General features: G+C 40.9%; 3 protein-coding genes and 1 long non-coding RNA gene across 5 annotated transcripts; 3 read left to right on the top strand and 1 right to left on the bottom strand.

Moving 5' to 3' along the window:
• Positions 1-114: 114 nt before the first annotated feature.
• LOC122414279 (uncharacterized) lies at positions 115-2,932 on the top strand. 2 transcript variants are annotated; one of them, XM_043425395.1, is made up of 5 exons: positions 115-170; positions 1,088-1,242; positions 1,324-1,976; positions 2,368-2,473; positions 2,552-2,932. In XM_043425395.1, the coding sequence occupies exons 1-5, from the start codon at positions 130-132 to the stop codon at positions 2,695-2,697; spliced, it is 1,101 nt and encodes a 366-aa protein (XP_043281330.1). In that variant the 5' UTR covers positions 115-129; the 3' UTR covers positions 2,698-2,932. The 2 variants fall into 2 exon arrangements, with proteins under 2 accessions (XP_043281330.1, XP_043281329.1); XM_043425394.1 differs by having other exon boundaries at positions 138-490.
• Positions 2,933-3,072: 140 nt separating this feature from the next.
• On the top strand, positions 3,073-6,465 carry LOC122414280 (odorant receptor 85b-like). Its single transcript, XM_043425397.1, has 7 exons — positions 3,073-3,935; positions 4,295-4,745; positions 4,913-5,213; positions 5,387-5,486; positions 5,794-5,904; positions 5,978-6,133; positions 6,248-6,465. Exons 1-7 carry the CDS (start codon positions 3,915-3,917, stop codon positions 6,296-6,298), a joined length of 1,191 nt encoding a protein of 396 aa, XP_043281332.1. The 5' UTR covers positions 3,073-3,914; the 3' UTR covers positions 6,299-6,465.
• LOC122414283 (uncharacterized) lies at positions 5,376-11,650 on the bottom strand. Its single transcript, XR_006261729.1, has 3 exons — positions 11,465-11,650; positions 9,585-9,884; positions 5,376-7,394 (listed from the first exon to the last, which is right to left on the bottom strand). It is a non-coding gene; the product is annotated as an uncharacterized lncRNA (long non-coding RNA).
• Positions 8,470-11,022, top strand: LOC122414281 (odorant receptor 85b-like). Its single transcript, XM_043425398.1, has 7 exons — positions 8,470-8,595; positions 8,903-9,353; positions 9,490-9,790; positions 9,987-10,086; positions 10,401-10,511; positions 10,586-10,741; positions 10,859-11,022. The coding sequence occupies exons 1-7, from the start codon at positions 8,575-8,577 to the stop codon at positions 10,907-10,909; spliced, it is 1,191 nt and encodes a 396-aa protein (XP_043281333.1). The 5' UTR covers positions 8,470-8,574; the 3' UTR covers positions 10,910-11,022.
• Positions 11,651-13,211: the final 1,561 nt, after the last annotated feature.

Here is a 13,211-nt window from a genome sequence, read left to right as displayed (position 1 = left end):
AGCGTCACTTGTGGCGATTTCAGGTACCAGTTACAAAAGACCTCAAACAAGAAGAAGAAACAACAACCACCACCACTCTACCAACTCTACCACCACTCTACCAACTCTACCACCACCTGACTTACCTATATGACGACGCACCGCTCCCAGTTTGCCGGGAAAAGTACCCGGTTCGCATCGAACATAACCTCATACTTACAAAAAATAATTTCTTTTTATCCTTTGTGTCTAGCGTATCTAGTTACACCAAGAAAATGACAAACCGCTCGAATTATCGCGTTAAAGTTGATTTATCAAAATACCATCAAGATGCCCGTCGTTTCAGCTGGGTTTACGTAAACAGTACTAATGTTTGGTTCATTAGTCACCTGAAACGACACATCAGAGAGATTTTCGGTATCAACGAACCGTTTCATCTTCTCTTGAACGGCAATGAATATTTACCACCGGCTGAGGACGTTCGCGTGCTCAATGAAAATGAAATTATTGTGTATGAACATTGATTATTAACTTTCGTACATATTTTCAGTAATTCAACTGGAAAACAATGGCCATGCGCCATGTCATTTGAGTATTTTATTAGCAAAAGATTTGTTTTGTTTCATCAAACATTCTATTAATGAGTTCAAAATCTTGAAACCGATTTTAAATTTCATAATTAGTCGAAGCTTCATTGACAAACTTTTCCTGAAAGTCAATTGACAAATGAAGTCAATTTTGTATCTCTCAACGTAAGAACTAACATTTTTTACAGATTGTTATGCCAATGATCATAGAACATCTGAAGCCCACAACTTATTCTAAGATTGTATACATAGAAAAAAAAAATTCTTCATTCCATGATTTGAAAACAAAGAATTTCATGCATGGTAACACATTTTCATGTTGACAGAAAATGTTGAATATCTAATAAAAAAAAAAAAATAAGACACTGTAGACTGAAAATTTAGAAAAATCTCATTTGAGACTTCGTTACTACCTAATATTCTTACCTTTTGGCTGGCATCACAAATCGAAGGACGAGAAAATGAAAATTAGAATTATTGAAGGTTCAATGAATCAAGGAATTTTATTTTCTGATTTTCAGTGTCGAACCTGGATCTGGGATGAGTAATGAAGCTGCATCATCGATGTCACTGCCATCATCGGACATGGAAAATGGTTATGTAAAAGACACATCAATGGACGATGCTGCTTCGTACCAAGTACGAAAAAAACACAAAGAAAATGGATTTTCAAATGGTAAAAAGTCAGTTTCTTCAAGAGTTTTATTGAAAAACTGAAACACTAAAGAATGAATTCCACTTTCAAATAATTGTTTAGATACCCGCAAATCGGATGTAACAATGTACCACAGCATGATGAATGTTACGGAGATAGAAAGCGGCTCTGATTTCAAGCAGAAAGATGACAGTATTGTTACGGATTCCAGTGTAATGGAAACGAATTCCAACACCGTAAATTTTGATCTTGCACCTTCCCACAAGCGTAAAAGGATTCGTCGCAAAAAGTCATCGAAACAAGGAGAAAAAACGCTCAACGAAAGCTTGGATCGAAGCGAAAATGAAAACAAGGAGCCAAAGTTCAACAAGCCGAAGGTGGTCGGCATGTGCATTCTGCCCACCACCAGCACGCACATTCGATTCGACAATTTGGACAATAACTCCCAGAAAGCTGAGGACGAGCCAACTGGTGTGGCGACCTACAATAAAATCAACCCGAACGGTTCTGTTTTACCATCCCTCAAAAATTCAAAACTCGCGAAGCTTTCGAGTCTTCTTGACTTAAAAAACTGCTCTTCCCCGCTAACCTTTGCTCCGAACAAACCAAAGCACACTAACAGCTCTGAAATGCCCAACGACAACGAGAATTCGAAGGGAAATGATGACTCAAGGGGCAAATATGACAATGTGAAACCGGAAGAATATCCGAGCCTCGAAGCCGCAACAGAAATCGGTGACGTCGTTGCTTTCAAAGTAAATTTTTTTTAGTTTTCTTATTTTATTAGGCCTCATTCCAAGAGCTCATTCAATTCAAAAACAACATTTTTACGCATTTAACTTTTTTTTTAACGTAAATCACATCTATTCCGTACCAATTCAAGGGTAAACCTTGGAAACTTTCCACAAAATCCTGTCCCTATCCATAACTCCGTAAGAGACAGAAAAATACGTTACAACACGATGGTTTTTATCGATTTTTAATCTCCAGCTGTTTTGACGGAGTCGCGGTAATTCATTAGTGAATCAATACGAAATCGGTTTTATTGATTTTTAACGAAAAACAGTACAGCTGATCTTCGAGTCAGCTGTGTCCGGTTCTTAGTTCGAAGAATAACATTTGATTGGTAATTCTTTTTATTCGCAGGTTTTGAGAATGGGGAGCGAATACACGCCCGAATTGTCGGCCTACATAATCGCGAGGACTCTGTCCTGGTGTGCCAAGAAGCAGATGTACAAGTTCCAAATTCTCAGTGAGTTTATTCGCCCCAATTTTTTCGTGTCGTTTTCTCATGGTTACTTGAAAGATTGACGAGTTTTTTCAATCACAGGAGGACAAGAAGAGCTGAAAGCCCCTTCGGGTAAATTTTCTCTGATAAACGACGAGGCTCAAGAAGAGAAAGACGACACGGTTGAATACAATTTTTGCCAACTCTCCGAGCCACGACTGATCGATAGAAAATCGAGCCACGCGTAATTTTATTTCATCCAACCGACTACTTTTGTTCCTGTCTTTTAATGCTACGTGTACTTCTTACTGACTTGAAAACAAATATTTATATAATGTTTTAACGTACTGTGATCGGTTATAAGCTTTTCCATGTCTCTTTAAGAGAGAAAACAAACAAATAATTGAACTAAGAAGAAAGTTTGTTATAGTATTGGAAGCTTTTTGTTCAATGTTTTCAAAAATAATTTTTTCATTCTAAAAATTATCGAATTTAATTGAAATCCACAGATTTTATTTCTAAACAGCTTTTCCTGCATCAAATGTTTCGCACTGTTTTGGCACCGAGTCGACTCCCCCTAGGATTTTTGTATCTACACCGTGACACACTGAATATTCACGTTACGTTTGACACAGTCTTGCAAAAATAGTAACGCATCAATATATCGGAACATTTTCTCACCGTACACAGGAAAATGGGAGTTCGATCGTCCTCGCACCAGTACGAACCGCTAATTTAACATCCCTACAGAGTTGTCGTTCGGAAAACAAAGAAATTCTTATTGAAACACCGCAGGAGGAGAAATTATTGAGTCAGAGTTTCGTCAACGGATGATGTGGCTTTTCAAATTGGTACTTTCGGACGAGAGTTTAAAAAAACTAAAGTTTTTTTCCTCCCAGGCTTCGATGAAGATGTGAAAAGTTCGTGCTGACAGTAAATTGTATTTAATCATTGACAGAATGTGCTGTATTTAGAGGGGCTAAAAAGTATGCACTGAACTTTCCTGCCCCTCGTAGCGAGCTTCGTGCAACTTTCATTCTCTCCAATGATGGATCGAGCAGTCAGTATTTACCGATAATTAATTCCAGGCAACTATAAAGGTACATCAACCAGCAAACTCGTATTCCAATCAAAAGTCCAAACAAAATTGTGCCTTTGTCTTTCTGTCCCTTAGAATAATAGCTGCAGTTGCATAAATTATCGCGAGCATATTATCACGAGTCTATTTTCTCTCTGCGGACGCCAAGGAAATGCGATGCACGACAAAGAATCGTAGCGCTTGCCCACAAATTACCCCTCGAGCAATATAAAACGCATTAATCATACGCGCACCTGGCGAACAGGGGGACGATTTTTCTATAGAGAGCCAGCACTCCCCTAAGAAAACGGGGAAACCTTTTTCATTGAAACTCGAACAATCCATCGGCCAGGAAACGGAGTGCGCAACGCGAAAATACCTTTCGACATGTCGACGGTTGCTGTCCGGGTGAGAGTCGCAGAATCGTTACTTGCATTTCAATTTCGCTGTTTTTTTTGCTTTTTTAATTTGAAAAAATAGAATTTATTTTCGGTTTTAAAAATTTATTCGTCGCGATGCAGTTTCTAATAAACATTACTGAGGAAGTGAACTCAAGAAGTGTTATTTCGGGACTAGGGATGTTGAAATTTTGTATTTTTCTCTTATTCAATTATTTTTACATCGATCAATCGAATTGGAAATGCTGCGCGAGAGTTTTTTCTTTCAAGTTCATCGAAATGAAATTGGAGAGTTTGATTATAAAGGTGAAATTGAGTCTCGTGGATAGCGAGTCTGAAAATAATCATTTTGTGATGCCCCTGGTGCAGGATCAGAAAGAATTCGACGACGCCGCGAAGGTTCTGTCCTGGAACCGATGGCTTCTAACGTTCCTTGGTATTTGGCCGAGGAGCCCGAGTCAGATTCGCTTCGGAATAAATTTTGGCTACTTCTTTTATCACATGTTGATGGAGTACTTGGATTTGTGCCTTTTTATCAGCGATCTTGAACACGTGATTGAAAATCTCACGGAAAATATGGCATTCTCTCAGATATTGATTCGCATGGCAATGTTGAAGCGTTACAACAAGCCCCTTGGAACGGTGATCGAACAAGTTTTCAGCGATTTTGATGCACGCAAATACAAAACGATCGAAGAGAGCGATGCTTTCATGAAATACAATAAAAAATCGAAACTGTTCGTCAAGCTTCTTTCCGCTTTCGTCGTTCTCACTGCTTCGTCTTATTACGTCAAACCCCTCACAGCCGAACCTCCCGAAGGTCAGTCGATCACATCAGTTTTTATTCCATTCCTTAAAAACTAAATCACACGTCGCCACACGAGCTTTTCAAAATGTATAAGAATTTCGATATCAAACGATTGAACGACGCGATTTTTTCAAGTAGAAACTTTTCCTCGTTCAATCGACACAATTTTTTTTCTGCAGATTCGCCCACTGTTGTTCCGGACAATGCGAGTGCTACGTACGAATTGCCGTACAGATTTCACGTTTTTTACAAAATTGAAGACGACCAAACTTACTTGTACACTTACTTGTCCCAATTACCTTTCGTTTTCGTTAGTGGCTTTGGCCAAAGTGCTGCCGACTGTCTCATGGTCACGCTCGTTTTTCACGTCTGTGGCCAAATGTCCATTTTGGCAATGCGCATTTCGAAAATAAATAGTGACCCCGATCTTTGTGAGGAGGAACTGCGGGACATTATCAAAGATCACAATCGATTGTTGCAGTGAGTCTGATCATTAATCCTTCCGAACACAAACCCTACAACTGGGTCGTCGAGACGGAAATAATTTTATTTTTTTAACAAAGGATGATTCGAAAAACGCAAGAAAAAATTCAAATTTATACTTTTGTTTTTTTTTCATAATTTACAATATTTTTCGTGATATTCCATTCCAGAATGGGGACCATCGTTCAAGAAGCTTTCAGTGAAACTCTGCTGGGACACTTGATCGGCGCTACTTCTCTCGTTTGTATTTTGGGTTACCAATGTTTGACGGTTCGTTTTTTATAACTTTTGAGGACTCTCAATCCCCACGTAACTAGAAACTTTATTTGAGTTCCAAAAGCACTCGATAATTTAAAAAAGTCTTAAAACTCAGAATTTATTACACTGAATTTTTAAATGCGGAGGAATATTGACATTTTTTCGAATCCCAAATGACCAAATTTCTATTTCTAGAAAAAATTCCTCGCCCACAATTCTTACTCTTTTGAAATGTTAATTTTCCGGTTTGTATTTTCGTAATTATTTTATTCAAGATTCTCTCTATTTCTCGACTCTCTCCACGAAATAATTATTACAGAACTTTGCAAAAGGCCAAACCGCTGAATTGGGAACATTCGTAACATTCGCGTTTCTCGTTCTCCTCGTTCTCTACGCTCACTGTACGGTCGGAGAGAGTTTAATTACAGAGGTAATAAAGATCTGACAATTGTCGAGTAATTTGCTACAGTGGCTCAAAAATGATTGCTTTTTTCTCGCTGTAGAGCTTGAACGTTTGCAACGCATTTTACGACTGCGCCTGGTACAAAATGCCGACGAAAAAGGCGCGCGTTCTAATCATTTGCATGGCAAGATCGCAAAAACCACTTTGTTTGACAGCCGGAAAATTTGGGATCTTTTGTCTCAGTACTTTGACCGAGGTAACATTATTTTAAACCTAAATTTAAGGATTGAACGTGAAATATCAGAAATGACTCGATGCCAATGCACGACGACTGAAAATCACTAACTTTATTGAAACTCTATTGACTCAGGTTTTGAAAACTGCCATGGGATATTTATCCGTGTTGAGAACTTTGTTGTGATGTGATTGAAAAATTGTAAATGTTGCTGTTCGAGTTCGTGAATCGCACTAAAAATCCAAAAAAAAAATCTACGAAATCAATGATCGTTTTGAGCAAGTGGGAATTTGTACGTTCTGAAACGGTCTCGAATTGTTAATTATCGAAATAAACAATATTGAAAAAAATTTTCACGAAAAAACTTGACATTTTATCGAACGAGGGTTCGTATACTTATGCGTTCCCTAAAGACTCCATGGAAATGCACTTTCCCGGAACTATTCTCGGCCCTATTGTGTCCTGAGTCGAGAAACCTCACGGAGGGTGTGATACCGGAGAGCTGAAGTTTCAACGGGCTAAGATGACACGCATTTAAGAAGCGCCAACGGGAATGTGAAAGAGGAGCAGCAGGAGGCTCGGGGGTGCAGGGAGGGAGGCTAGTTTACGCGTTGATAGGGTGCCATCGCCTTTTGAGCCTTGGACGGTCGCGTGTGTGCCCCACGAAGCGCGATTACGAGGCCGAGCGAGGATAAGGAGACTGCGCCACCATGAGCGAGCAAGTCGGAGAGCTTACGATAAAGTTCGTGTTTGTAAATGGATAAAGGTCCCTTGGATCTGGCCAGCTCATGAGAGATCGAATGGACAAATTTTTTGGGGGAGAAAAACTGTGGAATCATTAAGCTCCAGGAGCTTAATGAGTGTGAGGATCGATTAATCAGTAAAAGCTGATCGGTTGCTGCTCAGGAAACGCACGTCCGATGAGCTCTTACAAAAATGCAGTAAATATTTGATCGTCACGAAATCCCAGAAAAATATGATTGAGCAGCTTCCTTCTCGAGGTTCAGCGATCCAGGGGTTTTGAAAATTTTCCGATTTTCGAACGATCACTCGTATCGAGAGACGCGAATCAGTTACTTCGCTCTTTTCCCTTCCTTCTCTCGACTGCACATCAATCTTTCTGGCTCGCTTTACAGGCGTTTCGGCAAAACTGCAGCATCGCAGTTACCAAAAGTCATCGCCGAAGAAGCGATTCCGTTGGTCGAGAGTAGCACCATTGAAATGCTCGTCGCTTTAGCTGGTTCCACGTGAGAACGGCACTGATTTTAGGCCCATTGATCACCTGGAAAAGCAAGAAATTTTCGGTATCAATGAGAAATTAAAAAAAAGAATAAAAGTAGTTCGATTTTCGGATTTGCAGCCGAGCGAGCCTGAACGAGGCGTGCGTAATGAAGCGACATAAACAGTTTCACTGCCGTCATCGGACATGGAAAATTGTAGAGGACGAAAGTGAGAAAATTTGAGAAAATTCTTTCGGCCCTGTCGACGTTTCTGTTCCACGTGCACAAAAAATCACTCTTTTGAATTTCACAGCTTTGTTCAGTGAAGATCAAAATATCGTCGTAGTTTTCGTGAGCGTAAACCACTGTAAAACCGAGTACTCTCGAACCAAAATATCACCACTGATTTTTTTCATGTTTTTTGACAATGTACTGCACACCGTGCTGGTAATGAATCAATATATTGGAGCACTTGTTCACTGCACACAGGGAGTGGAATAACGTTTCAATCGTCCTCGCACCAGTACGAACCGCTATTTCAACTTCCCTACACAGAGTTGTCGATGGAAAACCAAAGAAAAGTTTATTGAAAGGGAGCAGAAGGAGGAATTATTCAGTCAGAGTTTCGTCAAGGGATGACGTGGCTCTTCAAACTGGTGCTTTCGGACGAGAGTTTAAAAAAAGTAAAGTTTTTCCTCGCAGGCTTCGATGAAGATGTGAAAAGTTCGTGATAACAGTAAATTGTATTTAATCATTGATAGAATGTGCTGTATTTACAGGGGCTAGAAGGTACGCGTGCTGATTTCATTCTCCCCAATGATGGATCGAGTAGTCAGTATTCATTGATAATTAATTGCAGACGATAAAGGTACACGAACCAGCGAACTTATACTCCGATCAAAAGTCCCGATGAAATCGTGCTTTTGTTTCTCCATCCCTCAGAGTAATAGCTTCACTTTCATCAATTATTACGAGCATAATATCACGGCTCCATTTTTTTTCTGCGGACGCCAAGGAAATAATGTACGCGACGAAGAATCACAGCGCTTGCCCATGAATTACCCCTCGAGCTATATAAAACACATAAATTATAGACGCATAGCCTGCTCGATGGGGGAGGCGCACTTTTTCTGCAGAAAACCAACGCTCCCACTCGAAAAGGAGAAACGTTTTTTTATTGAAACTCGAACAATCTATCGGTCGGGAAACGGAGAGTGGGCGACGTGGAAATAGCTTACGAAGATGTCGACAGTAGCTGTCCGGGTGAGAGTCGAAAAATCGTTGCTTATTTTTCAATTTGATTTTTCTTTTGGAAAATTTGTATTTATTTCTGTTTTTTTTTTTAAAGAGGCAAAATTTACGTAAATCGTGGGGACGATGCAATTTTTTTGGGATTAAAAATATTGGAATTTTGTTCTCAAACTCATTTAATTAATGGAATTTAAAGTGCTTGGTGGAAAATTTGTATTTCGAATAAACCGAACCGAGAAAGAAGCGGATAGAGTTGTAAGAAATTGGGGGGAAAAAAAAAAACAAAAAAAATAACGATTTTATGACACGAGTGGTACAGGATCAAAAAGAATTCGACGATGCAGCGAAGGTTCTGTCCTGGAACCGATGGCTTCTGACGTTCCTTGGTGTTTGGCCGAAGAATCCGAGTCGGATTTGTTTCGGAATAGAATTTGCCTACGTTTGTTATCTCATGTCGATGGAATATTTGGATTTGTGGCTTGTCATCAACGATCTGGGAGGGGTGATTGAAAATCTCACGGAAAATATGGCCCTCTCACAGATATTCATTCGCATAGCGATGTTGAAACGTTACAACAAGTCCCTTGGAAAAGTGATCGACGAGGTTCTCAGAGATTACGATTCTCGTAAATACAAAACGACCGAAGAGAGCGATGCTTTCATCGGGTACAATAAAAAATCGAAACTGTTTGTCAAACTCCTCTCCGCTTTCGTCGTCCTCACTGCTTCGTCTTATTTCGTCAAACCCCTCACAGCCAAACCTCCCGAAGGTTAGTCCATTCCTTAAAAACTAAATAGCACGAGTTTTTTAAAATTTATAAGTATTTCGATATAAAACGAACGACCTGAGCAATTTTTTGACGTATAAACTTTTCCTCGGTCTTAGCACACGATTTTTTTCTACAGATTTGGCCACTGTGCTTTCCGACAATGCGAGCGTCGCGTACGAACTACCTTACAGATTTCACATTTTCTACAAAATTGAAGACGATCAAACTTACTTGTACACTTATTTGTCACAATTGCCATTCCTCTTGATTAGTGGCTGTGGCCAAAGTGCTGCCGACTGTCTCATGGTCACGCTCGTTTTCCACGTTTGTGGCCAAATGGCCAGTTTGGCAGAGCGCATATCAAAAATAAGAAGTGACTCCGATTTTTGTGATGAGCAACTTCGAGACATTGTCAAGGACCACAATCGACTATTGAGGTGAGTTTCGTCGTTGAACGATCAGAACGTAAAGCCTACACCGTGGTTGAAATCGATCCCAATCACAGTCACGTCTCGTGTGGTGGTGGGAACCCTGGAAAACAAAAAAAAAATATGTGAAAAACGCAAAAATGTATGCAAATTAGATTTATTTTTTTTTCAACGCACACTTTTTTCGTTCTATATTCAATTTCAGAATGGGGACTACCGTTCAGCAGGCTTTTAGTGAAACTCTGCTGGGACATTTGATCGGGGCAACTTCCCTCGTTTGTATCGTCGGTTACCAGTGCTTGTCGGTCAGTTTTTCGAAATGAATAATAACGACATTTTATAGAATAAAAATTTATCCGTGCACACGAGAGTGAAATTTTAATCGAACAGCGTCGCATAATACCGAAAAAGTATCGTTGAATCGCTGGAAAAAGTTTATCGTATTGTCTCAATGATTTTTCGGGCTCGTGCTTAATTTGATTGAACTTTCATAAGTATTCAGATTCGGTTAGAAATTCTTCTCGATATTATGATTCGCCTCTTTCTCGATTTTTTTGACAATCAAAAGTGGGCCCTTTCACTATGAAACAAGTGCGAAAAAATTGCGGGCTCATTACAGAACTTCGCAAAAGGGCAGAACGCTGAATTGGGAACATTCGTATTATTCGTGTCTCTAGTTCTGCTTGTCCTCTATTCTCACTGTACCGTCGGAGAGAGTTTAATTACAGAGGTAATGAAAAATCGACAATAATCTCGCGGCTTGCCAAAGTAGCTTGAAAATCAAATCTTTTTTTCTTGCTCCAGAGCTTGAACGTTCACACCGCATTTTACAACTGCGATTGGTACAACATGCCGACGAAGAACGCACGCGTTATAATAATTTGTATGGCAAGATCGCAAAAACCGCTTTGTTTGACTGCTGGAAAATTCGGGATATTTTGTCTCAAAACTTTGACGGAGGTAATATTATTCCCGACTTAAAAATAACGATTGAACGTAAAATGGCAGAAATGACTCGATTCAATTGCACGATGATTGATAAAAATCACTAATTCCATTAAAACTTTAATGACACAGGCCTTAAAGACTGCCATGGGATATTTATCAGTGTTACGAACTTTATTGTAATTTGATTTATGAGAAAAACGTTGCTCTCTAAATCCCCGGGTCCATCGCTGGTCCCAAGGAACAAAATCCACGATAAAAAAGATCGTTTCCACTGCGTGAGAATTCGAATACCGTAAAACCACGACGAATTGTTAATCATCCAAATAAATAATGTTGAAAAAGATTTGGTACGAAAAAACTTGACATTTTATCGAACGAGGGTTCGCATATTTATGCGCTCCCTGAAGACTGCATGGAAATGCACTTTCCCGCAACTATTCTCGGCCCACATGTGTCCTGAGTCGAGAAACCTCAGGGAGAGTGCGATACCGGAGAGCGAGGGATGAAGTTTCAATGGGCTAAGATGGCACGCACATAAGAAGTGCCAACGGGAATATGAAAGAGGAGCAGCAGGGGGCTCGGGGGTGCAGGGGGGAGGCTAGTTTACGCGTTGATAGGGCGCCATCGCCTTTTGAGCCATGGGCGGTCGCGTGTGTGCCTCACGAAGTGCGATTACGAGGCCGGGCGAGGATAACGAGACTGCGCCACCACGAGCGAGCGAGTCGGAGAGCTTACGATGAAGTTCCTGTTCGTAAATGTATAAAGTGTCCCTTGAATCTTCGTGGAGAATAAAACTGTAGAATCATCCATGTCCAGGAGCGATGAATCAGTAGAAACCGATCCGGACGCTGCTTCGAGAGCGCACGGAGCCACGCCTCTTCGAATCCCCATGTCGGATGAGCTCTTCCAAAAATCCACCAAATATCCGAGCAACCTGAAATATCACAGAAAAATATAATGAAGAATTTTCTTTATCGAAATCGAGGGATCTACGCGCCCTCCAAGTAGCCACCGCGAATATCCGGACTGCCTGTATATTCAATACACGTATTTCTATATGTATATAGAGTCAGTGTTCTCTGGTGACAGCGACTTGAATGTAGCAAAAGAGAAGTCTCAGTCTGGCCGTGCACGCCTTCGACTACTAGTCGCCAGGAGTTGGTTACTTTTCTCTTTTGCCTTGCTCCTTTTGGCTACACGTGTATCCATATTTATACACGTATATACGCTTACACGTGTGTGTGTGTGTTACGAAGGCATAAGACACATAGAAATGGTGTGACAACCACGCGCGCATACTAATTGTTTTAAACGTTCTTTTCGACCGTTACATTAGTCTGACCGATCAAGAGAGCTATTTTGACAGAAAATGAATGATCTTCGGTGCTAAGAGTTCTCACTCGTTTTATATTGTCGAACGATAAAAGCCAGTTTGGTATTCCAAATATCTTAACTTGACGAGAAAAAAACGTAGAGTTGAAACTGTCACGTGTGATTTGTGGCTGCTGAAGAGGAGGACCGAGGAAGGGGAAAATCTCAACTTGGTTGCGAGGTAAGTTCCAGGAAAACTATAAATATTTAACAATCCCATGATAAGAGGCCGAACGAAGTCGGTGGGAAAATGGTTCAAACGATGATTCTGGCAGGGACAGTGGGTGGAAAAATGAGGAGAAAATTGGCGATTCTTTTTTTGGAGTCTCCCGAACTATCGTCTGCCAACTTTCGTTCCTCGTGTCATTCTCCATCGTAATATAAAACGTGCGAAACGTCCGTGGGACGGCGAGACCTCGCGGTCGGCTTTTATTAAATTTCCCGCGAGCCTGGAGAATGCACGAGGGGCGAAAACTGAACTTGGGCTCGCGATCGTATGGAGGGTGTTTTAATTACGCAGGCTCCGGACGTTTCGCGACTTGGATTAATTTCGAAAAAATTAGTCGACTCGGAATATTCGTCGATCGTTTCACTTCGATCCCATAAAATCGTCACGATTCTTGAGCTCTCGAAAAATTAAAAATTCGAATAGAATCGTTCCTTCGTTTTTTCTCTACTGCCCGAACGACAGGAATTACTAAAATCCGGAGATCGGCACTCGATTCGCTGCTGTCAGCATCCCCGTTGGCGGTCGAGGCTTACGGCGGGTTTGAAAATTGTATCGGCATCGAAATCAACGTCGCGAATATGGCATCCAATTATCGTGATCGAGTGCAGATGTGTAAAGTGCCAAAGTACGAACAGAGACGGTTGTTTAATCGATTAGCGGAGACGAGGCGGCTCGCAGGCCTATTTCGTTTTGGAAAGAGAAAGTTAGGTGTTTCGGTGCGGGACAGAGCAAACGCGTCGTGCACCGGGTCGCGATCGGTTGTTGGTCGCCGTCCTCGGTTCGCTGTCGCGGCGCGTCGCGGTGCGAAAACTATGAAAATTCTTCAAGACGCGCGCGATATTGGCCAAGTGGGGCAAGCGATTAGTCCGCGTGATCCTCCGC

The sequence above is a fragment of the Venturia canescens genome, chromosome 8, assembly GCF_019457755.1.
Source record: "Venturia canescens isolate UGA chromosome 8, ASM1945775v1, whole genome shotgun sequence".
In the NCBI taxonomy this organism is placed as follows: domain Eukaryota; kingdom Metazoa; phylum Arthropoda; class Insecta; order Hymenoptera; family Ichneumonidae; genus Venturia; species Venturia canescens.
This window is presented reverse-complemented; position numbering and strand designations above follow the sequence as displayed.

Excerpts from the sequence above, each read along its gene's own strand:
- LOC122414279 (XM_043425394.1), top strand. The coding sequence starts at position 255 with ATGACAAACCGCTCGAATTATCGCGTTAAAGTTGATTTATCAAAATAC. Across the intron at positions 1,243-1,323 it reads AGAAAATGGATTTTCAAATG|ATACCCGCAAATCGGATGTA; the intron begins GTAAAAAGTCAG and ends ATAATTGTTTAG. Across the intron at positions 1,977-2,367 it reads GTGACGTCGTTGCTTTCAAA|GTTTTGAGAATGGGGAGCGA; the intron begins GTAAATTTTTTT and ends TTTTATTCGCAG.
- LOC122414280 (XM_043425397.1), top strand. The coding sequence starts at position 3,915 with ATGTCGACGGTTGCTGTCCGG. Across the intron at positions 4,746-4,912 it reads CACAGCCGAACCTCCCGAAG|ATTCGCCCACTGTTGTTCCG; the intron begins GTCAGTCGATCA and ends TTTTTTCTGCAG. Across the intron at positions 6,134-6,247 it reads GTCTCAGTACTTTGACCGAG|GTTTTGAAAACTGCCATGGG; the intron begins GTAACATTATTT and ends CTATTGACTCAG.
- LOC122414281 (XM_043425398.1), top strand. The coding sequence starts at position 8,575 with ATGTCGACAGTAGCTGTCCGG. Across the intron at positions 8,596-8,902 it reads TGTCGACAGTAGCTGTCCGG|GATCAAAAAGAATTCGACGA; the intron begins GTGAGAGTCGAA and ends CGAGTGGTACAG. Across the intron at positions 9,791-9,986 it reads GACCACAATCGACTATTGAG|AATGGGGACTACCGTTCAGC; the intron begins GTGAGTTTCGTC and ends ATTCAATTTCAG.